A 25,940-nucleotide genomic window follows, 5' to 3' on the forward strand; every position below is an offset into this window, starting at 1 on the left:
ATGTTGCTATGGGAATGATCTGAACAGTCAAGTCAACCCATGGACGAATGTCAACCCACTAATGATCGTGGGGTGTGGCTCATTTCTGTTGTTACCGTACAGAAAATCTAAATAGCTTTGAGATGATAAACATTTTAGATCCACCAAGTGGCATCCAAAGACTTCAAAACAGTCGTAAATCTTTTTTTTATTTTTTATTTTTACGGCCCATTAAAGGTGCTCTGGACAAGTTAGCGTCTCCTCAACTTCTCTATCAGCATGCTATCATAAACTGAGACAGAGTTATGAGTCATTTAACGGTCAAGATTATGTGACTAGAAAACATTTTAATTTGATAAATGTTGATCGTGCATACAACTATACTTCATTCCTTGATTTCACAAGTACAGACCCGGGGTCATTTTATGATTAAAATTATAACATCTTTGAGAGAGGCAATTAGTGATACGGCAATATTTCATTCGGTGACAGTATCCCCGCAGATGCTTCATCCTAACGGACTCCGGAGCTAACAAAGCATGTACCTAGAGAAATACCTGCTATTGTGCACTAGTGTCCAATTACTGTTAATATCATCACAAAATCAGCCATGATGCCTGTGTGGAAACTGTAATTACGTTCTTCGATGTTACTTTTATGGGTGACTGCACCAATTATTATATTTGCCACGATACTGAATGGCCCTCAATGGCAATGGCTCGACACGTGACAGTATGATGGTAGTCTGTGTAATCAAAACAAACTGTTGCCCCTTTTTTTTTAAACAAATTGTCAGAAAATCAAACACACTCACTCTGGTTACTTGAAATGTTTGCAACACAGACAAGGGTGTATTTTGTAGACAGATCCAGCATTCTCATTCATGAGATTGAGGAAGGTCATCTATATATCATGCATCAATGAAGCAAGCCCCTGCCTGTGACTCTAATTTGACAAAGATGAAGTTTAAATGTGAAATGCATTCAGTCTTGTTCTGTCTGCCTGACAAAACACGACAAAGCGGGATATAAATGAATTTGGGAGATTAATTTGTTACTTCATGAATAGATTATTGCCAGCAGTAATTATGGAGCCAGAGATAATACTTGTCCTTGGCCGGAACCGTCCGAGTTTGGAACGAAGAGACTTAAAGTTTGGGCCTGAAATGCAATTAGGGCTTTCCCTAAGTCACGTGAGGCGATTTATACAGTAAAAATAGATTTGTATGTACAGTGGAGGCAATTTACTGGAAGAAAATCATTGCTGTCTCAGACATAATGTCAAATGTGATAGCTCTAAACATCTTAGTGCAGTATACCGTATTGGTTTTGGACGTCATCATCATGTTGGCAATTTTCTTTTCCAACATTATGAGACAAACGTTTGCTGGTTGTGCAATTAAAAAAAAAAAAAAGTATGGTTGGTAATGGAAGGAAGCAGGAGTCAGGCAGACGTGGACGTGCGTGGGGGGGCACTTTTCCTCCGATGGATGTGAGTGTTCTGTTTTAGATGGATGTGAGTGTTCTGTTTTAGATGGATGTGAGGGTTCTGTTTTAGATGGATGTGAGGGTTCTGTTTTAGATGGATGTGAGTGTTCTGTTTTAGATGGATGTGAGTGTTCTGTTTTAGATGGATGTGAGTGTTCTGTTTTAGATGGATGTGAGTGTTCTGTTTTAGATGGATGTGAGTGTTCTGTTTTAGATGGATGTGAGTGTTCTGTTTTAGATGGATGTGAGGGTTCTGTTTTAGATGGATGTGAGTGTTCTGTTTTAGATGGATGTGAGTGTTCTGTTTTAGATGGATGTGAGTGTTCTGTTTTAGATGGATGTGAGTGTTCTGTTTTAGATGGATGTGAGGGTTCTGTTTTAGATGGATGTGAGTGTTCTGTTTTAGATGGATGTGAGTGTTCTGTTTTAGATGGATGTGAGGGTTCTGTTTTAGATGGATGTGAGTGTTCTGTTTTAGATGGATGTGAGTGTTCTGTTTTAGATGGATGTGAGTGTTCTGTTTTAGATGGATGTGAGGGTTCTGTTTTAGATGGATGTGAGTGTTCTGTTTTAGATGGATGTGAGTGTTCTGTTTTAGATGGATGTGAGTGTTCTGTTTTAGATGGATGTGAGTGTTCTGTTTTAGATGGATGTGAGTGTTCTGTTTTAGATGGATGTGAGGGTTCTGTTTTAGATGGATGTGAGGGTTCTGTTTTAGATGGATGTGAGGGTTCTGTTTTAGATGGATGTGAGTGTTCTGTTTTAGATGGATGTGAGTGTTCTGTTTTAGATGGATGTGAGTGTTCTGTTTTAGATGGATGTGAGTGTTCTGTTTTAGATGGATGTGAGGGTTCTGTTTTAGATGGATGTGAGGGTTCTGTTTTAGATGGATGTGAGTGTTCTGTTTTAGATGGATGTGAGTGTTCTGTTTTAGATGGATGTGAGTGTTCTGTTTTAGATGGATGTGAGTGTTCTGTTTTAGATGGATGTGAGTGTTCTGTTTTAGATGGATGTGAGTGTTCTGTTTTAGATGGATGTGAGTGTTCTGTTTTAGATGGATGTGAGTGTTCTGTTTTAGATGGATGTGAGTGTTCTGTTTTAGATGGATGTGAGTGTTCTGTTTTAGATGGATGTGAGTGTTCTGTTTTAGATGGATGTGAGTGTTCTGTTTTAGATGGATGTGAGGGTTCTGTTTTAGATGGATGTGAGTGTTCTGTTTTAGATGGATGTGAGTGTTCTGTTTTAGATGGATGTGAGTGTTCTGTTTTAGATGGATGTGAGTGTTCTGTTTTAGATGGATGTGAGGGTTCTGTTTTAGATGGATGTGAGTGTTCTGTTTTAGATGGATGTGAGTGTTCTGTTTTAGATGGATGTGAGTGTTCTGTTTTAGATGGATGTGAGGGTTCTGTTTTAGATGGATGTGAGTGTTCTGTTTTAGATGGATGTGAGTGTTCTGTTTTAGATGGATGTGAGTGTTCTGTTTTAGATGGATGTGAGTGTTCTGTTTTAGATGGATGTGAGTGTTCTGTTTTAGATGGATGTGAGGGTTCTGTTTTAGATGGATGTGAGTGTTCTGTTTTAGATGGATGTGAGTGTTCTGTTTTAGATGGATGTGAGTGTTCTGTTTTAGATGGATGTGAGTGTTCTGTTTTAGATGGATGTGAGGGTTCTGTTTTAGATGGATGTGAGTGTTCTGTTTTAGATGGATGTGAGTGTTCTGTTTTAGATGGATGTGAGTGTTCTGTTTTAGATGGATGTGAGTGTTCTGTTTTAGATGGATGTGAGTGTTCTGTTTTAGATGGATGTGAGGGTTCTGTTTTAGATGGATGTGAGTGTTCTGTTTTAGATGGATGTGAGTGTTCTGTTTTAGATGGATGTGAGGGTTCTGTTTTAGATGGATGTGAGTGTTCTGTTTTAGATGGATGTGAGTGTTCTGTTTTAGATGGATGTGAGTGTTCTGTTTTAGATGGATGTGAGGGTTCTGTTTTAGATGGATGTGAGTGTTCTGTTTTAGATGGATGTGAGGGTTCTGTTTTAGATGGATGTGAGTGTTCTGTTTTAGATGGATGTGAGTGTTCTGTTTTAGATGGATGTGAGTGTTCTGTTTTAGATGGATGTGAGTGTTCTGTTTTAGATGGATGTGAGTGTTCTGTTTTAGATGGATGTGAGTGTTCTGTTTTAGATGGATGTGAGTGTTCTGTTTTAGATGGATGTGAGTGTTCTGTTTTAGATGGATGTGAGTGTTCTGTTTTAGATGGATGTGAGTGTTCTGTTTTAGATGGATGTGAGTGTTCTGTTTTAGATGGATGTGAGGGTTCTGTTTTAGATGGATGTGAGGGTTCTGTTTTAGATGGATGTGAGGGTTCTGTTTTAGATGGATGTGAGTGTTCTGTTTTAGATGGATGTGAGTGTTCTGTTTTAGAGTCATCGTGTTACACAACAGCGGCATGTAGGTAGCTACAGTATCTTTTAGTGTTTGATCCCTTATATGGCTCGAACAACAGACCCACAGTTGTATCCCTGGTGTGTCTGTCAAACCAAGGTTCTTGTGACAGCCGATAATGGGATTTTGCACATCAACGGAAGCATAAAGGTTCAGAAATGTATACCTCTTTGAAGAACATCAAACACACTATTTCAGACATGTAAATTGACTGATTTTATGGCCTCGTTTTAGTCCATATTTGGCGGGCTGAACTCAATTCAAACGCCACAATGCACTTGATATCCAGTAAATGTATTCAAAAGCGTGATTTTACTGTTTTTCAAATATACATTTCCACACTATGAAGTTGCAGTAATACTGTGAAATTGTGAAAATGATGATAATGCACTTTTAGTGTATTGAACTGTTTGGGTTTTTTGGGGTGGGGTTTTTGAAAAGCCGGTATACGTTAATACACCAATAACAAAAAGAGTTTCCTATCCTCTCTGCCAATAACAGCTAGATTTTGTGACACATCCCTCCCATTAGGCTCCTCCAATTAGGTCTCTCTCTCAGACCACTTCCAGACGGTCCTAGAATTATTTTCCTAAGAACCTATTTGTCACGTATAATCCCTCTCTGGCCTCTAGCTCACCAGACTGATCGTTATGGCGCACACCTGTCACCATCGTTACGCGCACCAGCGCGTCATCAGACTCACCTGGACTCCATCACTTCCCTGATTACCTTCCCTATATATGTCCCTCCCTTTGGTTCCTTCCCTATATATGTCCCTCCCTTTGGTTCCTTCCCTATATATGTCCCTCCCTTTGGTTCCTTCCCTATATATGTCCCTCCCTTTGTTTCCTTCCCTATATATGTCTCTCCCTTTGGTTCCTTCCCTATATATGTCTCTCCCTTTGGTTCCTCCCCTATTTATGCCACTCCCTTTGGTTCCTTCCCTATATATGTCCCTCCCTTTGTTTCCTTCCCTATATATGTCCCTCCCTTTGGTTCCTTCCCTATATATGTCACTACCTTTGTTTCCTTCCCTATATATGTCACTACCTTTGTTTCCTTCCCTATATATGTCACTCCCTTTGTTTCCTTCCCTATATATGCCACTCCCTTTGGTTCCTTCCCTATATATGTCACCCCCTTTGTTTCCTTCCCTATACATGCCACTCCCTTTGGTTCCTTCCCTATATATGCCACTCCCTTTGGTTCCTTCCCTATATATGTCACTCCCTTTGGTTCCTTCCCTATATATGTCACTCCCTTTGGTTCCTTCCCTATATATGTCACTCCCTTTGTTTCCTTCCCTATATCTGCCACTCCCTTTGTTTCCTTCCCTATATATGCCACTCCCTTTGGTTCCTTCCCTATATATGTCACCCGCTTTGGTTCCTTCCCTATATATGCCACTCCCTTTGGTTCCTTCCCTATATATGCCACTCCCTTTGGTTCCTTCCCTATTTATGCCACTCCCTTTGGTTCCTTCCCTATTTATGCCACTCCCTTTGGTTCCTTCCCTATTTATGCCACTCCCTTTGGTTCCTTCCCTATTTATGCCACTCCCTTTGGTTCCTTCCCTATATATGCCACTCCCTTTGGTTCCTTCCCTATATATGTCACCCGCTTTGGTTCCTTCCCTATATATGCCACTCCCTTTGGTTCCTTCCCTATATATGCCACTCCCTTTGGTTCCTTCCCTATTTATGCCACTCCCTTTGGTTCCTTCCCTATTTATGCCACTCCCTTTGGTTCCTTCCCTATTTATGCCACTCCCTTTGGTTCCTTCCCTATTTATGCCACTCCCTTTGGTTCCTTCCCTATATCTGTCTCTCCCTTTGGTTCCTTCCCTATATCTGTCTCTCCCGTTGGTTCCTTCCCTATATCTGTCTCTCCCGTTGGTTCCTTCCCTATTTATGCCACTCCCTTTGTTTCCTTCCCTATTTATGCCACTCCCTTTGGTTCCTTCCCTATTTATGTCACTCCCTTTGGTTCCTTCCCTATTTATGCCACTCCCTTTGGTTCCTTCCCTATTTATGCCACTCCCTTTGGTTCCTTCCCTATATCTGTCACTCCCTTTGGTTCCTTCCCTATTTATGCCACTCCCTTTGGTTCCTTCCCTATTTATGTCACTCCCTTTGGTTCCTTCCCTATTTATGCCACTCCCTTTGGTTCCTTCCCTATATCTGTCACTCCCTTTGGTTCCTTCCCTATTTATGCCACTCCCTTTGGTTCCTTCCCTATTTATACCACTCCCTTTGGTTCCTTCCCTATATATGTCACTCCCTTTGGTTCCTTCCCTATATACAGTGCCTTGCGAAAGTATTCGGCCCCCTTGAACTTTGCGACCTTTTGCCACATTTCAGGCTTCAAACATAAAGATATAAAACTGTATTTTTTGTGAAGAATCAACAACAAGTGGGACACAATCATGAAGTGGAACGACATTTATTGGATATTTCAAACTTTTTTAACAAATCAAAAACTGAAAAATTGGGCGTGCAAAATTATTCAGCCCCCTTACTTTCAGTGCAGCAAACTCTCTCCAGAAGTTCAGTGAGGATCTCTGAATGATCCAATGTTGACCTAAATGACTAATGATGATAAATACAATCCACCTGTGTGTAATCAAGTCTCCGTATAAATGCACCTGCACTGTGATAGTCTCAGAGGTCCGTTAAAAGCGCAGAGAGCATCATGAAGAACAAGGAACACACCAGGCAGGTCCGAGATACTGTTGTGAAGAAGTTTAAAGCCGGATTTGGATACAAAAAGATTTCCCAAGCTTTAAACATCCCAAGGAGCACTGTGCAAGCGATAATATTGAAATGGAAGGAGTATCAGACCACTGCAAATCTACCAAGACCTGGCCGTCCCTCTAAACTTTCAGCTCATACAAGGAGAAGACTGATCAGAGATGCAGCCAAGAGGCCCATGATCACTCTGGATGAACTGCAGAGATCTACAGTTGAGGTGGGAGACTCTGTCCATAGGACAACAATCAGTCGTATATTGCACAAATCTGGCCTTTATGGAAGAGTGGCAAGAAGAAAGCCATTTCTTAAAGATATCCATAAAAAGTGTTGTTTAAAGTTTGCCACAAGCCACCTGGGAGACACACCAAACATGTGGAAGAAGGTGCTCTGGTCAGATGAAACCAAAAGTGAACTTTTTGGCAACAATGCAAAACGTTATGTTTGGCGTAAAAGCAACACAGCTGAACACACCATCCCCACTGTCAAACATGGTGGTGGCAGCATCATGGTTTGGGCCTGCTTTTCTACAGCAGGGACAGGGAAGATGGTTAAAATTGATGGGAAGATGGATGGAGCCAAATACAGGACCATTCTGGAAGAATACCTGATGGAGTCTGCAAAAGACCTGAGACTGGGACGGAGATTTGTCTTCCAACAAGACAATGATCCAAAACATAAAGCAAAATCTACAATGTAATGGTTCAAAAATAAACATATCCAATTGAGAATTTGTGGAAAGAACTGAAAACTGCTGTTCACAAATGCTCTCCATCCAACCTCACTGAGCTCGAGCTGTTTTGCAAGGAGGAATGGGAAAAAATGTCAGTCTCTCGATGTGCAAAACTGATAGAGACATACCCCAAGCGACTTACAGCTGTAATCGCAGCAAAAGGTGGCGCTACAAAGTATTAACTTAAGGGGGCTGAATAATTTTGCACGCCCAATTTTTCAGTTTTTGAATTGTTAAAAAAGTTTGAAATATCCAATAAATGTCATTCCACTTCATGATTGTGTCCCACTTGTTGTTGATTCTTCACAAAAAAATACAGTTTTATATCTTTATGTTTGAAGCCTGAAATGTGGCAAAAGGTCGCAAAGTTCAAGGGGGCCGAATACTTTCGCAAGGCACTGTATGTCACTCCCTTTGGTTCCTTCCCTATATATGTCACTCCCTTTGGTTCCTTCCCTATATATGTCACTCCCTTTGGTTCCTTCCCTATATATGCCACTCCCTTTGGTTCCTTCCCTATATATGCCACTCCTTTTGGTTCCTTCCCTATATATGTCACTCCCTTTGGTTCCTTCCCTATATCTGCCACTCCCGTTGGTTCCTTCCCTATTTATGCCACTCCCTTTGGTTCCTTCCCTATATCTGCCACTCCCGTTGGTTCCTTCCCTATTTATGCCACTCCCTTTGGTTCCTTCCCTATTTATGCCACTCCCTTTGGTTCCTTCCCCAGGCATTATTGTTTCTGTTTCATGTCTGTGCGTTGTTCGTGTTTCTTGTTTTGTATTATGTTTCATTTATTAAATTATTCACTCCCTGAACTTGCTTCCCGACTGCAATTGAAAACAATTACAGTAAGGTACTTAATTGTTACCCAGAAATGATTTGATATTGAAATATAAACAGCTGCAAAGAACCTTTTAACCTACAGATTGCCCTATTTATTTTCGTGTTGTCTCATCATGTACTGTGCCTTCAGAAAGTAGTCACACCCTTGACTTTTTCCACATTTTGTTGTGTTACAGACCAAATTTAAAATTGATTAAATTGAGATTGTGTCACTGATCTACACACAATACCACACAATGTCACAGTAGAACGTTGTTTTTCGACATTTTTACAAATTAATTAAAAATTAAAAGCTGAAATGTCTTGAGTCAATAAGTATTCAACCCCTTTGTTATGGCAAGCATAAATAAATTGAGAATTAAAAATGTGCTTAACAAGTGACACAATAAAGTTGCATGGACTCACTCTATGTGCATTAATAGTGGTACCCCATACATACAATTATCTGTAAGGTCCCTCAGTCGAGCAGTGAATTTCAAGCACAGATTCAACCACAAAGACCAGGGAGTTTTTCCAATGCCTCGCAAAGAAGGACACCTATTGGTAGATGGGTAAAAAAAAGAAGCAGATACTGAATATCCCTTTGAGCACGTTGACGTTATTGATTACACTTTGGATGGTGTCACTACAAAGACACAGGCGTTCTTCCTAACTCAGTTGCCGGAGAAGAGGGAAATCGCTCAGGGATTTCACCATGAGGCCAATGGTGATTTAAAAAAAGTTAAAGAATTGAATGGCTGTGAATGGAGAGAACTGAAGATAGATCAACAGCATTGCAGTTACTCCACAATATACACCTGCATGTCAGAGTGAAATAAGGAAGCCTGAATACAAAGTGTTATGCTTGGGGCAAATCCAACACAGCACATCATTGAGTACCACTCTTCATATTTTCAAGCATGGTGGCGGCTGCATCATGTTATGGGTATGATTGTCATCGGCAAGGATTAGGGAGTTTTTTGGGGCATAAAAAGAAACAGAATAGAGCTAAGCACAGACAAATTCTAGAGGAAAACATGGTTCAGTCTGCTTTCCAACAGACACTGGGATATAAATTCACCTTTCAGAAAGACAATAACCTAAAACATACACTGGAGTCCAAATATACACTGGAGTATTTTATCATGATGACATTGAATGTTCCTGAGTGGCCTAGTTACAGTTTTGACTTAAATAAGCTTTAAAATCTATGGCGAGACTTGAAAATGGCTGTCTAGCAATGATCAACAAGCAAGTTGACAGAACTTGAAGAATAAAAAAAGAATATTGGGCAAATACTGTACAATGCAGATGTGTAAAGCTCTTAGAGACTTGCCCAAAAGAGTCACAGCTGTAATCGCTGCCAAAGGTGATTCGAATTTGTATTGACTCAGGGGGTTGAATAATTATCTAATTAAGATATATCAGTGTTTTAATTTCCATAATGACAAAATATATATAATAGTGTTTTTTTTCCACTTTGACATTTGACATGATTCAAATTATTACATCTTATTAAGTGTCTAGTAGTCTGGGTTCCTTGCAGTATACTCCAAAGAATATAATAATTTATTATTTTGATCTCACCTGGGGAGAAAAGACTGGAAAAACGACACTGTAAAAAGTATTTACTAATAGAACCCTAACAGTGGTGCATCTACAGTATGTGGGAGTTGTATATATATATACTACAGCAGTGTTTCCCAGCCCCCAGCACAGCACTTGTTTGATCTGCTCCAGTACTTGCACACCTGATTGTACTGGTTAACTTATCAATCATCGAGCCCAGTGGTGGGAAAAGTACCCAATTGTCATACTTGAAAATGACTCAAGTAAAAGTGAAAGTCACCCAGTAAAATAGTACTTGAGTAAAAGTCTAAAAGTATTTGGTTTAAAAATACTTATATTAAGCAACTCTTTTTAATGTACAGATAGCCAGGGGAACACTCCAACACTCAGACATTATTTACAAACAAAGAATTTGTGTTTTGTGAGTTTGTTAGTCCGCCAGATCAGAGGCAATAGGGATTACCAGGGATGTTCTCTTCATTAGTATGCGAATTTGACAATTTTCCTGTCCTGCTAAGCATTAAAAATGTAACGAGTAATTTTGGGTGTCATGAAAAATGTATGGAGTAAAAAGTACATACTTTTCTTTAGGAATGTAGTGAAGTAAAAGAGTCAAAAATATAAAGAGTAAAGTACAGATTCCCCCCAAAAACTACTTAAGTAGAACTTTAAAGTATTTTTACTTTAGTACTTTAGACCACTGATCAAGCCCTTGATTATTATAACACATCAAATAAGTGGGAGTACTATGGGAGAGGTTTAGGAAACCCTGTACTAGTCTATAGTCTACTAGAAGTGCTGCCCGCGGGGGAAAATCTAACAAAACTGTGGCTGTCGCTCATAAGCTTTGCCCAGAGGATTACATTCAGGGCCTAAAACTTATTTTTTGTATACCAGTCACTGTGGCAGGTAGATAAAAAAAAATCTACCAGCTACTCCAATTTTTTAACAGCCCAAAGATATGCTTTTGCCATTGTTACACAAAAAATAAGGATTATAATGCTTAGTAATATTTATAAAACAAGAAATGGATTACTAATAAGAATGAATGTGGTTTATTGTTCGATTTAATTTAATATGTACTTTTAACCAAAATATCAGAGAAAAAAAAATTCAGCTGCCCCTTTAAGGTTACCTTGGTAACAGGGCCACTCCAGTCCTCACTTGTGCCTGTTAGAATGTCACTAGTTGAGGCTGACAATGCCTCGTTTTGCTAAAGGAGGAAGCAAACTCAAACAATGAAAAGCACCCTAGCTTGTGAAAAAGAAATAGCCAAGAAACGCGAGGACTTTAGAAGACTTTTGAGTAAATTAGACCAACTTTTATGCCTGTACGCATTGCTTCAAAAAACATTTTTTAAGCATTTCACTCACAGCCCCCCAGACGGGCAGTGTTGCTGCGTGAGGTGGGATAGCTATAACGTTAGGATTCAGATTTCTTTGTGCATTACCAGATATGAAACAAAATGGCAGAAATACTCTGAAAACAGCTACTGCAGCATTTATTTAGCTATAAATCACAACTTGCACTTGTGTGCACAATCTTGACTATTTTTATGAAATGCTGGCACTGTAGAGCCCTGAGTGTGACCACCTGCCAACGGGGCTGGTGAATTAGTCATTCTTACCCACCAATGTGGCTGGTGAATTAGTCATGCTTACCCACCAACGTGGCTGGTGAATTAGTCATTCTTACCCACCAACGTGGCTGGTGAATTAGACATTCTTACCCACCAATGCCAAAATCTACCTGCATTTGGCTGGTGTTCATTTTAGGCCCTGATTACTGTACTGGGCTCCCGAGTGGCGCAGCGGTCTAAGCCACTCTACCTCAGTGCTTGAGGCATCACTACAGACACCCTGGTTCAAATCCAGGCTGTTTCACATCCGGCTATGATTGGGTGTCCCATAGGGCAGCACCCAATTGGCCCAGCGTCGACCGGGTTTGGGCCGAGATAGGGCATCATTGTAAATAAGAATTTGTCCTTAACTGACTTGATAAAATAAATAAATAAGCTCATTATTTTGGACTAGCTCACCATCAATCAGCAAATGACTCAACCTGTAGTGCAGAATTGAGTGATTCATGACCTTTTATAGTACATACAGTATAGGGCTCCACTCCAGCCGATGCTACGCATTGCACATGGTGATCTTAGGCTTGTGTGCGGCTGCTCGGCCATGGAAAACCGTTCCATTAAGCTCCCGATGAACAGTTCTTGTGCTGACGTTGCTTCCAGAGGCAGTTTGGAACTCTATAGGGAGTGTTGCAACAAGGACAGACAATTTTTACGCATTGCACGCTTCAGCACTCGGCGGTCTCGTTCTGTGAGCTCGTGTGGCCTTCCACTTCACTTCACGGCTGAGCCGTTCTTGAGCCTAAACGTTTCCACTTCACAATAACACTACTTACAGTTGACTAGGGAAGATCTAGCAGGGCAGAAATGTGATGGACTAACTTGCTGGAAATGTGGCATCCTATGACGGTGCCACGTTGAAAGTCACTGAGCTCTTCAATAAGGCCATTCTACTGCCAATGTTTGTCTATGGAGATTGCATGGCCGTGTGCTCTATTTTTTTTTTTTTACACCTGTCAGCAATGGGTGTAACTGAAATAGCCGAATCCACACATTTTAAGGGGTGTCCACATACTTTTGCGAATGTAACAGGAAGCAAACTATCAGAGGTGTATTCCTATGGGTCTATCTTATCATTGATTCAATAGTTGTGTGTTCCTATGGGTCTATCTTATCATTGATTCAATAGTTGTGCGTACCATGAGCTCAAGGGTTGGCCTATCAAAGCACAGAGCACCTCCAGTTAAATGGTCGGCATGGAGATGAATTGTAGGTGCTTCGATGTTGGCATATTTAGATTGTTCTCAGTCACACAATCGTAATAACATTCGGGAGCACAGGACCATGTATGACACATTCATCCATCTGATAACCGGTACGCTCTTCAGAGTGAGAGATCATTTTCATACTCAACTTCCTCTGTAACTTTCTAGAAATGTCTCTGTACCAAAACGACAGTAATCACCCTCCAAACCAAAAGTGCCTCAGGGAAAATCAAGCGGTGAAAAGGTGAGGCTGTCCCCTGCAGCTTTAATCAAATACTCGGCCCACAGTGACCTTGATCCGGTCTTTTATCAGAGCTGTGATTCCGCTATCTCTGACTCACAGCAAAACACTGTTCCTCAGAGCAGGAGTTAACCTGGTGGCTTTGTAGCTTGCAGCCGGCTCTTTATTTAATAAGACAGGGGTGCCTTCATTGGCTCAATGTGATTGCCACCGTCCCCAAACAGCTTCAACGTCACGGCACAACCCTCCCCTGTAGACGTCTCTTTATCACCCTCTGTCCTAATTAAGCACGACCAAAGCATCTGAAGGGCTCTGCTTTTCAGCCCATTATCCTTTTATCATCCCTTTTGATGGTTTTAATGTGAAACGCATGGAAGCCACAACTACTCATCTCTCCTATTATTTTAAAATGCATGATATTTTAGGACATAATTCCTTGGTGTTTTTGCTCTGTCTTTTGATAAATTCCAGACATTTGGCAATTAAACTAATTGAATAGATTGGCAGCTAGCCTGTGTGACGGAGAGGTATTAGTTTGAGCCATCTCCTTCCATTTGTTAATAAGTATGAATGCATGCATATGCTCGGCAATTTAAGGGGAGTGATCTGTGATTACAGGGACCGATATCGACAGTCCAAGCCAGAATTGCTGACCGAGCCAAAAGTGTCTCAGGCCGCCAATTGACGCTCCGGGATACTGTTACCAATCGATCCAACATTTGTCCGGGTGCATCTCCAAATATCATCACTTCTCGGAATTACCTGCCCTGAGGCAAGCACTTGTATACTTATCCATGTGATTTGAGAGCCTGGGACTTATGGCTCAGAGTCTCCAACAAGACATCATTAACTCCGACATCACTCACATTGGGAAGTGATCCCTAAGTGGGACAAGAGCTCCTTTTTGGGGAGGACACTTTCTCATTGTATTCCTATCTTTACTCCATTAGTCATTGACCTTCCCAGATACGTCCGTGTGTAACATCGTACTGTAGCCTTCAGTACAGCACATGTAACGCGATAGGCCCCAGGTCTCTCACATCAGTCAAAACGGGAGCACTACTTACACCTTCTCTAAGAGAATAGTGGAGATACAAGTGCCTTTATAAAGTATCCTGACCCCTTGACTTATTCAACATTATGTTGTGTTACAGCCTGAATTCGCCCATCTACACACAATACCCCATAATGACAAAGTGAAAACATGTTTTTAGACATTTTAGCAAATTTATTGAAAATGAAATAGAGAAATATCTCCTTTACATAAGTATTCACACCAATTTGCACTCCAAATTGAGCTCAGGTGCATCCACTTCCATTTGATCATCCTTGAGATGTCACTAGAACTTGATTGGTGTCCACCTGTGGCCAATTCACTTGATTGGACATGATTTAGAAATAAATACATTTAAGGTTCCACAGTTAACAGTGCATGTCAGAGCAAGAAACTATACCCTAAAGTCCAAGGAACTGTCAATAGATCTCTGAGATTGTAAAGAGGGATATATCTGGGTATAATAAAATGTCTAGAGTATTGAAAGTTTCCAAGAGCACAGTGGTCTCCATCATTGGGAAATTGAAAAAATATGGAACTACCTAGACTCTGCCTAGAGCTGGCCGTCCAACCTAACTGAGCAACCGGGCAAGAAGGACCTAGGTCAGGGAGTTGAACAAGAACCCAATGACCACTCTGACAGAACTACAGAATTCCATAGCTGAGATGGGAGAACCTGCCAGAAGGACAACAGTCTCTACAGAACTTGTCAAGTTAAATAAAGGTTAAATAAAAATACAAAATTAAACTTCACCAATCTGGGCTTTATGGGAGAGTGGCCAAATGGAAGCCACTCATGAGAAAAAGGCACAGTTATCACACGTCTAGCACCATCCCTGTTCAGAAGCATGGTGATGGCAGCATCATGCTATGTGGATGCTTTTCAGTGGAAGGGACTGGGAGACTGGTACAGATAGAGCGAACAATGATTGGAGCCAAATACAGGAAAATCCATGATGAGAACCTGCTTCAGAGTGCAAACGACCATAGACTGGGGGCGAAGATTTCCATTCCAACAGGACAATGACCCAAAGCATACAGCCTGAGCAACGCTGGAATGGCATCAGAACAAGAATGTGAAAGACTGGCCCAGCCAAAGCCCAGACTTGAATCCCATTGAAAGTCTGTGGAAAGACTTGAAGATTGCTGATCACTGCCGCTCTCCATCTAACTTAACAGAGCTCGAGAAAATCTGCAAGGTAGAATGGGAGAAAATCCTCATTTTTTTTACTGATTTTGATATTCAATTATTCCATTGCTGAGGCACTAATTCCAATCACAGAATCGCAATCGCCTTCTATTATTGCTCTGAGTCAATGGAATTTGAATTGCATCATTCCCTCAGTACTATATTCCCATAACAATATCTGGATCTCTCTCTTGAATTAAAGCTGTTTGCAATGGTGTCTCTTCATACCTTTGTAGAGCATATCTGTTTTCACCAGACAGACAGCCTTCAAAGGTGAAAACTCATCAGTGGACCAAATGAGCATGAGTTTTGAACCAAAAGGTATTATTCAAAGCCTGATACGTACTCAGAGACATTTCCATGTTTCATATAATTGCAGCCTATTTGGTCACTGATGGGACCACTAGCTTTGTTCTCCTAATTCTCAATGGATGGGAGCACCACAGCTGAAGAGCTCCTATAATCACATAGTCCTATGATGAATCTACCTAGCTATATCTAATTACGGTGACTGTGCCTCCCCTGCTGTTTTACCTGATATGTCTGGCTCCACAATGGCTGACCCATTTACTTTCCTATTGTTAGATGGTGGAAACTCCCATGACCTCGAGCTGGTGCATTTAGTATGGACTATAATGCTGATAGCGAGTGTCATTGGGAGCGAGGTAGCACACAATCACAACAGAGATAATTTTGCACAGAGATAATCAATCAAAAATAAATCAACCTAAAAGCAGCTTCAAGTAGACAGTGTTATTATACCAACGATGATCAAAGACGGTAAGGATAATGGGCTTGAACAGCGAAGTCGGAAAATGATATTAGAAACTGTCTCATGGACGTATTTGTCGCTAACGATGGAGTTCAACTTAGTTCTCAGACTTATTGCAGTTTGTGAGATCACTGTAGCTTATTGGTTTAAACCTCAATGACTTGAACCAATCAGCATCAACCTGTATCTGTAGGACAGAAGGGCTGCATTTCAATAGTTTCAAGTGGCTTTTTCTCCCTGTCTCATCTGCACTGACCTGTGGACAGAAGCAATATGGTAGATGGATGGCTACTTAAAGTTGTCTAACTGCCCAGTTCTATCACAGCAGCTCTAAATGAAGAGGAGACAAACTATTGAGATTTACCTGAGGGTTAAGAAGCTCTACTCTTTGAGTGTGACCGGCGAGGTTTGACACCCAACATCCGTCACACCATAAGACTGTGTTAGCCCACTGTGCTAAAGTCTAAGCATTAGCTCTGGGAAGTCTTCGCATCTCAGGCAAAGTAACTCAGGCAAATCACATGAAGCAGTACCTTCAATGTGTGCTTCTGCTATATTATGATTACACCTTGTTGTCTCCATCTTCAGGAAAAATTCAAGAGTGAAATACTTGAATGGCCCAGGTGCAGTTGACTGACCTTATACAGATAAGGTGTCCGAAATCTCTCTCCGCTTACCTCAACATAGGGCTGTTATGGTGACCGTATTACGGCCAGTCACCAGTCATGACCGCAGTCAAATTCCATGTGACTGTTGAGTTACAGTAAATTTCTCCAAAACTGCACTGATGCAGCTGATGGTCATTAGAGGCCTACCAAACTTGTTAACTACCAGTCGCTAACTGCCTGGTACTCAGTGGTCTATTGTCCCTCTAATCACTCTGACATCAATGCTAATGCTTTCGAAAATCTAATTAAACACTTCATGAGAGCCCAATGAGCCCATGTTGCGCAACATTTCTATTGGCTATGCAATTGCGTGAGAAAACAGAGTGATGGCCTCTACTAAAAAGAGGAGGATCCCATCAGCTTTCTATAGGCTAGGCCTACTATATTTATTTCTCAACTTTCCTAATTGTAACGTATTTCCTCCGCTTCGTCTGAAGAGGTGTAGCAAGGATCGGACCAATACGCAGTGTAGTAAGTGTCCATGTTTTAGTAGAAAAGACTGAACATGACACAAATACAAAATAACAACATGAAATGCAAACGAAACAGTCCCGTGTGGCACAAACACTGACACAGGAAACAATCACCAACAAAATACCCAAAGAATATGGCTGCCTAAATATGATTCCCAATCAGAGACAATGATAAACACCTGCCTCTAATTGAGAACCAATCTAGACAACCATAGACCTACATAAACACCTAGATGGAAACAACCCCATAAATCTACAAAAAACCCTAGACAGTACAAACACCCTATATGAGACAAAAACACACGTCACACCCTGACCTAACCAAAATAATAAAGAAAACAAAGAATACTAAGGTCAGGGCGTGACACTAATATTTAGCACCTTGCTTTGCTTTGCAGCTGGAGTAGCCTACCGGGCTACCTGTCCTCCATTCGCTATTCAAGTGCATACGAATTATGTATGTTTTTATCCGACCGCTCTGAAAGGTGCATGATAATGGCCCATTCAAAATGAAAACTCATTTCACACTTATATTATTTAGTATACTGTAAAAACAAGATTAGATTGAGAATAGTCTGGGTGAAAATATGATCAATTGTGAATTATGCCCAGAGTGTGCAGTCTGAGGCAAGAAACAGCGTATGCATTTGTTTGCAACTTTTTCAAATCATAGTCGCATGCATTATGTTAATTTGTGCATTTTTTATTGAACCTTTATTTAACTAGGCAAGTCAGTTTAGAACAAATTATTATTTACAATGACGGCCTACACTGGCAAAACCCAGACGATGCTGGGCCAATTGTGCGCCGCCCTATGGGACTCCCAATCACGGCCGGATGTGATACAGCCTGGATGTAGCCTAGTCCATAGGCCTATACGTTTTGCTAGGGTTTGCATCAAAACTAAAGTGGCCAAATACTGTAACTCTAAGCATAGCCTATAGGCCTGGGACTTCTGGAACAGGGTTGGAGACATGTGTTTTTACAAGCCCAGTCATTGTGCAATCGCTTGTGAAAACAGAGTGATGTCCTCTATTAAAAAGAGGAGGGTTCCAGTCCAGTCATTGTGCAATCGCTTGTGAAAACAGAGTGATGCCCTCTATTAAAAAGAGGAGGGTTCCAGTCCAGTCATTGTGCAATCGCGTGTGAAAACAGAGGTTTGACTGGCCACTATTTAAAAGAGGTTCACAGATTTCTTGTGCTGCTATTTTTATTGCTAAATTCTTAACCCAATGAGCCCCACGTGACGCCTTTTAAACAATGGAATGTATTTATTTCTTATGCGTCCACCATTAGTCTGTGTGAGCTAGAGTGGTGTTTGTGAGACAAGGGCGGATACCGCTGGAGCCCGGGGCCAGGTCTTTTTACAAAAACGGCTGTAGAGTCCGAATGGTTTGAGCCACAATCTATTAAAACCTATCTATGAAAAGCTGAGACTCTCACAAACAAATGTAACATGTATCGCTCTATGATGCTCACAAGCTAGACAGGTAATCATGGACATAGTGTCTATAATACTGTGATAAGCTCACATAGTTGCTGTCACAAACTCCACACAGTCGTCACTGAGTAGTTGGATATTAATTTCCCACTGAGTAAATAATTTATGTACTTACAGCTTCATATACATGTTGCTTTGTTTTTGCTGTGGCAGACCTTATTGTTGCATTGACATTTGTCAATAAAACTCATGAATACAACTGTTTATGTCAAATTGTTTTGTGTTCTACTTGTAGCCCTGGTTGTCCTGAAAAGAACATGGTAAAACACTTCATTATGAGGTTAAATATAAGGACTGGTCAGGCAGATAAATAAAAAGCCCCTTTTTTCCCCTGGGGTCTCGGGATTGATAGGGACTGATAGGGTTCAACTTAAGCACATTAATCTGCTTTACAACTGGCGTAGCTTACCTGGCATATTCAAAACGTAACCGTGGGAACCGCTTCCTCCATTCGCTATTCGAGGCTACGGATTTTTTTTTTTTTTTTTGTGAGCCATTCTAAATCAAAAATCATTCCACACATATATTAGGCTATATGTAAAGAACATATTACATTTAGAATTGTCTGTTGGGTGGGAATATTATAAATATATTATAAATATATAAATATTATAACATATATATTATAAAGCTTGTTGAATTGTGAATGAGAGACTGATGTATGTGTGTGAAGCCTGCGTAGGAAACAGAGCAGATCAAATACAGGCCTGTCATGCAAAATGTTTTAAATCATCATTGAAGTCGCATCATGCAGCCTTACAATTTATTAGTAATCAAAACATATAGCCTAAGGTTTTTAAAACTAACGTTGCATAAATAACTCTAATTAAGCATAGGAGAACCTGTTTCAAGTTATCACTATGTAAACAGCTTAACGCAGAATAGCAGAATGTGTGCCATCCCTTGGAAATCATTTTGTAAAAATAATGCAACAGGAATTATAAGCAAATCTTGCCTGCTACATTAAAAATAAAAAACTTTACTTAAATGAACTAGTGTATCCCACAGCCATATGGCATAGCCAGATCAGGGCCTAACAAAAGGACATCTCAGAGTATACTATTCTGCCACATGAACTAGTGTATCCCACAGCCATATGGCATAGCCAGATCAGGGCCTAACAAAAGGACATCTCAGAGTATGCTATTCTGCCACATGAACTAGTGTATCCCACAGCCATATGGCATAGCCAGATCAGGGCCTAACAAAAGGACATCTCAGAGTATGCTATTCTGCCACATGAACTAGTGTATCCCACAGCCATATGGCATAGCCAGATCAGGGCCTAACAAAAGGACATCTCAGAGTATACTATTCTGCTACATGAACTAGTGTATCCCACAGCCATATGACATAGCCAGATCAGGGCCTAACAAAAGGACATCTCAGAGTATACTATTCTGCTACATGAACTAGTGTATCCCACAGCCATATGACATAGCCAGATCAGGGCCTAACAGAAGGACGACTCAGAGTATGCTATTCTGCCACATGAACTAGTGTATCCCACAGCCATATTGCATAGCCAGATCAGGGCCTAACAGAAGGACATCTCAGAGTATACTATTCTGCTACATGAACTAGTGTATCCCACAGCCATATGACATAGCCAGATCAGGGCCTAACAGAAGGACATCTCAGAGTATACTATTCTGCTACATGAACTAGTGTATCCCACAGCCATATGGCATAGCCAGATCAGGGCCTAACAAAAGGACATCTCAGAGTATACTATTCTGCTACATGAACTAGTGTATCCCACAGCCATATGGCATAGCCAGATCAGGGCCTAACAGAAGGACGACTCAGAGTATGCTATTCTGTTCTTCTGAAATAGGCTACGTCATAATGTTTCTTTAGAACCTGCTTAAAATAAATCATGGCTTTATTGTGACGGTGTAGGCCAGGGGTAGGTAACCATGGTTCTGGAGTGCCTCATGCACTTCATGTTTGACTTTTTTTTTGTTGTTGTTGAATTTAGTCAATAACTGAGCTGATCAATTAGCTCAGTTGATCAGGTGGGGTTTTTCTAGTTGGAACAAAGTCCTGCAGTAACTGTGGCACTCCAGGAACAGTGTTGCCTATCCCTGATGTAGGCTATATTAAAATGGATGTATTAGACTTTTTAAAATGTAGATGTTCCAAAAGTCTGCATCGGTGGCTTGTAGACTATGCGTGGAAGCCCAGAGATGCTAAACGTATTTATGTTAATTTATGTTAATGTTACCTTTGCATGGCAGTTACCGGCTGATAAAATGTCATGACCGCCACTGCCCTAGCTCGACAGCTGCCTTGGTATGCTCAAACTCAATCCCCCTCCTCTTACCTTCACAGCTACCTTGGCTCGCTCAAACTCAATCCCCCTCCTCTTATCTCCACAGCTGCCTTGGTGGGCTCAAACTCAATCCCCCTCCTCTTATCTCCACAGCTGCCTTGTTGGGCTCAAACTCAATCCCCCTCCTCTTATCTCCACAGCTGCCTTGGTATGCTCAAACTCAATCCCCCTCCTCTTATCTCCACAGCTGCCTTGGTGTGCTCAAACTCAATCCCCCTCCTCTTATCTCCACAGCTGCCTTGGTATGCTCAAACTCAATCCCCCTCCTCTTATCTCCACAGCTGCCTTGGTGTGCTCAAACTCAATCCCCCTCCTCTTATCTCCACAGCTGCCTTGGTGGGCTCAAACTCAATCCCCCTCCTCTTATCTCCACAGCTGCCTTAGTATGCTCAAACTCAATCCCCCTCCTCTTATCTCCACAGCTGCCTTGGTGGGCTCAAACTCAAGCCCCCTCCTCTTATCTCCACAGCTGCCTTGGTGGGCTCAAACTCAAACCCCCTCCTCTTATCTCAACAGCTGCCTTGGCTCGCTCAAACTCAATCCCCCTCCTCTTACCTCCACAGCTGCTTTGGCTCGCTCAAACTCTTCCTCCAGGGACTGGTTTCTGGACAGGAGGGCACCGCCACCGAACCGCTCTTTACTCAAACGGCCCTGTCACACACACACACACACACACACACACACACACACACACACACACACACACACACAGCCAGGCGAAAGGAGAGGAGACAGACAGACAGAGAGGGGTGCAGGGTCAGCCATCTCTGCCTTCCCCGGGGAGGGGTAAATATCTCTGTCTCGGCAAAGCCTTTGACATGCTCATAACCCTGAAATGTGCTGATGGTAGCATTGTTATAGCATCTGACAATGCCTCATGCTGCTTTTGAAAAGAAGTGGACTAGTTTGCATTTCTACATGTGTTGTCCTTTGTGTATATGTATACGTGTTTTGTGACTGCGCAACATATCTAGCAAAACTGGTACCAAATATCAATTGTGCTGAAATAGCGTAATGTGTTTGGATGTAGTGCATTACTAGAGTAACTGGTGATGTTTGTAGCCTAAGGCTAGGGAATCAATTATGAAGACCAAGGAATTAAAATGAAGTACATGTTCCATACAGGGAGACATTTTGTAGCTCTCAGGTAGAACGCAAGTCAGTGGCCTCCCACTGCCACAGCTGCCTGGTTGTCACATTCTGATGACTAATCTGTTCTGTAAAACCCGGTGTCAGCTCAGCCATTACCTGTAACATTCCATGTTCCATTTCCATAGCTGGCCATTAGAAGGACACGATTTATGCGAGGTCTAATTGAAGTTGGCTTATCTAGATATTAATGGCCTCCAGAGAATTAGCTTCCCCCCGCTTAATGTTGCCTACTACGTCATGCCATTTAAAATGGTAAAAAGGAAAACAACTTTAAAAACGTGCAGTGTCTAAAGTTTATTTCCCAGCTTTCCAAGCAGTTCTACATGCTGTTGTGTGCAAAATGTCAAGGCCCAGTGGTACAGGAAAGCTGTAGGGAGGTGTGAAGGATTTTAGTCGGTTTTAGTCTTTTTTCATATATAGCCAAGTTATCATTACTCATTGTATTTATTCATTGCATTATCATCTTTCTATTTTTCTCTCTGTGTTAATCGGAACGGGACCGTAAGTAAGCATTTCACTGTTAGTTTACGAAACACCTGTTGTTTACGAAGCATGTGACAAATTAATGTTTTATTTATTTTTGATTTGACATCATTCCTCTGTCAACCTATTGCGTGCGTGACCACCTGCCAGGTAAAGGAAACCAAAGCCGCTGTTTACAGTATCGCTGTCGTTGACTTACAATGGTTCCCCTGGGGTGAAACAAATGTAGCGTTTGTTTGAGTATAACTCCCCATCTTCTGTGGCCATCTTTAATCCAAAATCAATTATTTAGAGGTTGCTTAGCCGGTCTCTGTGAGATACACTGTGTGCTTGAATGGGCTCAGAGTAAGGCTACTGAATTACTCATGATCTATTCATCTAATAATGGTCGGATAGTAACAGGAGTCTCAGGCTAACCTGTATAGAGACCACGGCCACTAAGGAGGGAAGCGCTCGACATTTGGACCTCAGAGCACCACAAAGGAACAATTTAAAAGGCCAACATGGACCCCTCTCGGTTGAACTACTTTTGTCATCTAAAACGTTACCCTTGTTGTGAACCGTCAACACATATTTCTTCTGTTTTTGGATTCTGTGGTGATGTTGTCTGTTCAGTGCAAATGTCTTTTGATATTATAGGAAAGGATGCGTAGAGGGGCTTACATGTCTTCCACTAATATACTGTCTGTTGAGCTGTAATGGAAGAATATGAGGTGTTAGCACAAGATGGCGGGTTAAAACACAGTCACATCACAGGGATCCAGTACAGTGACTGGAATTATGGTTTGCATGCGTCTCAATTAGGGTTGCAAAGGGAGGCCATGTTACTGGTAACTTTAGAAATGTACCAGTAAACTACAGATTTTTTTTTTTTTTTACTTTTAAGGATTTTAAGTAATTTTCATAACATGTAAAATATACAAAAATAATAAAATAAAATGTTTTAAATATGAAAAATAGAATGACAAAGGTGTAAAACATTATCCTTGATATAACCCATCAACTTAGTGAATACATACAGTGCCTTGCGAAAGTATTCGGCCCCCTTGAACTTTGCGACCTTTTGCCACATTTCAGGCTTCAAACATAAAGATATAAAACTGTATTTTTTTGTGAAGAATCAACAACAAGTGGGACACAATCATGAAGTGGAACGACATTTATTGGATATTTAAAACTTTTTTAACAAATCAAAAACTGAAAAATTGGGCGTGCAAAATTATTCAGCCCCTTTACTTTCAGTGCAGCAAACTCTCTCCAGAAGTTCAGTGAGGATCTCTGAATGATCCAATGTTGACCTAAATGACTAATGATGATAAATACAATCCACCTGTGTGTAATCAAGTCTCCGTATAAATGCACCTGCACTGTGATAGTCTCAGAGGTCCGTCAAAAGCGCAGAGAGCATCATGAAGAACAAGGAACACACCAGGCAGGTCCGAGATACTGTTGTGAAGAAGTTTAAAGACGGATTTGGATACAAAAAGATTTCCCAAGCTTTAAACATCCCAAGGAGCACTGTGCAAGCGATAATATTGAAATGGAAGGAGTATCAGACCACTGCAAATCTACCAAGACCTGGCCGTCCCTCTAAACTTTCAGCTCATACAAGGAGAAGACTGATCAGAGATGCAGCCAAGAGGCCCATGATCACTCTGGATGAACTGCAGAGATCTACAGCTGAGGTGGGAGACTCTGTCCATAGGACAACAATCAGTCGTATATTGCACAAATCTGGCCTTTATGGAAGAGTGGCAAGAAGAAAGCCATTTCTTAAAGATATCCATAAAAAGTGTTGTTTAAAGTTTGCCACAAGCCACCTGGGAGACACACCAAACATGTGGAAGAAGGTACTCTGGTCAGATGAAACCAAAATTGAACTTTTTGGCAACAATGCAAAACGTTAGGTTTGGCGTAAAAGCAACACAGCTGAACACACCATCCCCACTGTCAAACATGGAGGTGGCAGCATCATGGTTTGGGCCTGCTTTTCTTCAGCAGGGACAGGGAAGATGGTTAAAATTGATGGGAAGATGGATGGAGCCAAATACAGGACCATTCTGGAAGAAAACCTGATGGAGTCTGCAAAAGACCTGAGACTGGGACGGAGATTTGTCTTCCAACAAGACAATGATCCAAAACATAAAGCAAAATCTACAATGGAATGGTTCAAAAATAAACATATCCAGGTGTTAGAATGGCCAAGTCAAAGTCCAGACTTGAATCCAATCGAGAATCTGTGGAAAGAACTGAAAACTGCTGTTCACAAATGCTCTCCATCCAACCTCACTGAGCTCGAGCTGTTTTGCAAGGAGGAATGGGAAAAAATTTCAGTCTCTCGATGTGCAAAACTGATAGAGACATACCCCAAGCGACTTACAGCTGTAATCGCAGAAAAAGGTGGCGCTACAAAGTATTAACTTAAGGGGGCTGAATAATTTTGCACGCCCAATTTTTCCGTTTTTGATTTGTTAAAAAAGTTTGAAATATCCAATAAATGTCGTTCCACTTCATGATTGTGTCCCACTTGTTGTTGATTCTTTACAAAAAAATACAGTTTTATATCTTTATGTTTGAAGCCTGAAATGTGGAAAAAGGTCGCAAAGTTCAAGGGGGCCGAATACTTTCGCAAGGCACTGTATATATTTTGTACACGTTTTTATTTATTTTATTATGTGAGATGTCATATGTTTGTTGTAAATGTCATGGTGCTGAACTGGTGGAAGTTGTGAAAAAATTCAATCGTTGGAAGAGTTGCAGAGTTAATTGCAAATGATGTCATTGTTAATTCAAAGATTGTTTCATTAATTAGGCTATTTTCTCTTGAGCCATATGGTCTATCCACTAGAAACTCGTGAAAAATACACAGATATACACTACCGTTCAAAAGTTTGGGGTCACTTAGAAATGTCCTTGTTTTTGAAAGAAAAGCACATGTTTGTCCATTAAAATTACATCAAATTGATTAGAAATACAGTGTAGACATTGTTAATGTTGTAAATGACTATTGTAGCTGGAAACAGCTGATTTTTTAAATGGAAAATCTACTCCATCACTCCTGTGTTTCAATGGCACGTTGTGTTAGGTAATCCAAGTTTATCATTTTAAAAGGCTAATTGATCATTAGAAAACCCTTTTGCAATTATGTTAGCACAGCTGAAAACTGTTGTCCTGATTAAAGAAGCAATAAAACGGGCCTTCTTTAAACTAGTTGAGTATCTGGAGAATCAGCATTTGTGGGTTCGATTACAGGCTCAAAATGGCCAAAAACAAAGCACTTTCTTCTGAAACTCGTCAGTCTATTCTTGTTCTGAGAAATTCCATGCCAGAAATTGCCAAGAAATCTTGTACAACGCTGTGTACTTCTCCCTTCACAGAACAGCGCAAACTGGCTCTAACCAGAATAGAAAGAGGGATGGGATGCCCCGGTGCACAACTGAGCAAGAGG

General features: G+C 41.0%; 1 protein-coding gene across 5 annotated transcripts in view; it reads right to left on the reverse strand.

Moving 5' to 3' along the window:
- pex5la (peroxisomal biogenesis factor 5-like a) overlaps nt 1–25,940 on the reverse strand; it is a 180,702-nt gene that overhangs the window by 46,170 nt on the left and 108,592 nt on the right. For 3 of the 5 annotated variants that reach the window (XR_005053504.1, XM_036989309.1, XM_036989293.1), the window contains exons 6-7: nt 23,156–23,185; nt 21,413–21,508 (exon numbers count right to left, since the gene is read on the reverse strand). Coding sequence is in view for 4 of the 5 variants with exons in the window: in XM_036989309.1 (XP_036845204.1) it covers nt 21,413–21,508; nt 23,156–23,185 (126 nt within the window). In the remaining variant the exon portion in view is untranslated. The remainder of the gene's footprint in view (nt 1–21,412; nt 21,509–23,155; nt 23,186–25,940) is intronic. The other 2 variants (XM_036989311.1, XM_036989303.1) reach the window with 1 other exon arrangement.

This window comes from Oncorhynchus mykiss, chromosome 1 (assembly GCF_013265735.2).
Source record: "Oncorhynchus mykiss isolate Arlee chromosome 1, USDA_OmykA_1.1, whole genome shotgun sequence".
Lineage (NCBI taxonomy): Eukaryota > Metazoa > Chordata > Actinopteri > Salmoniformes > Salmonidae > Oncorhynchus > Oncorhynchus mykiss.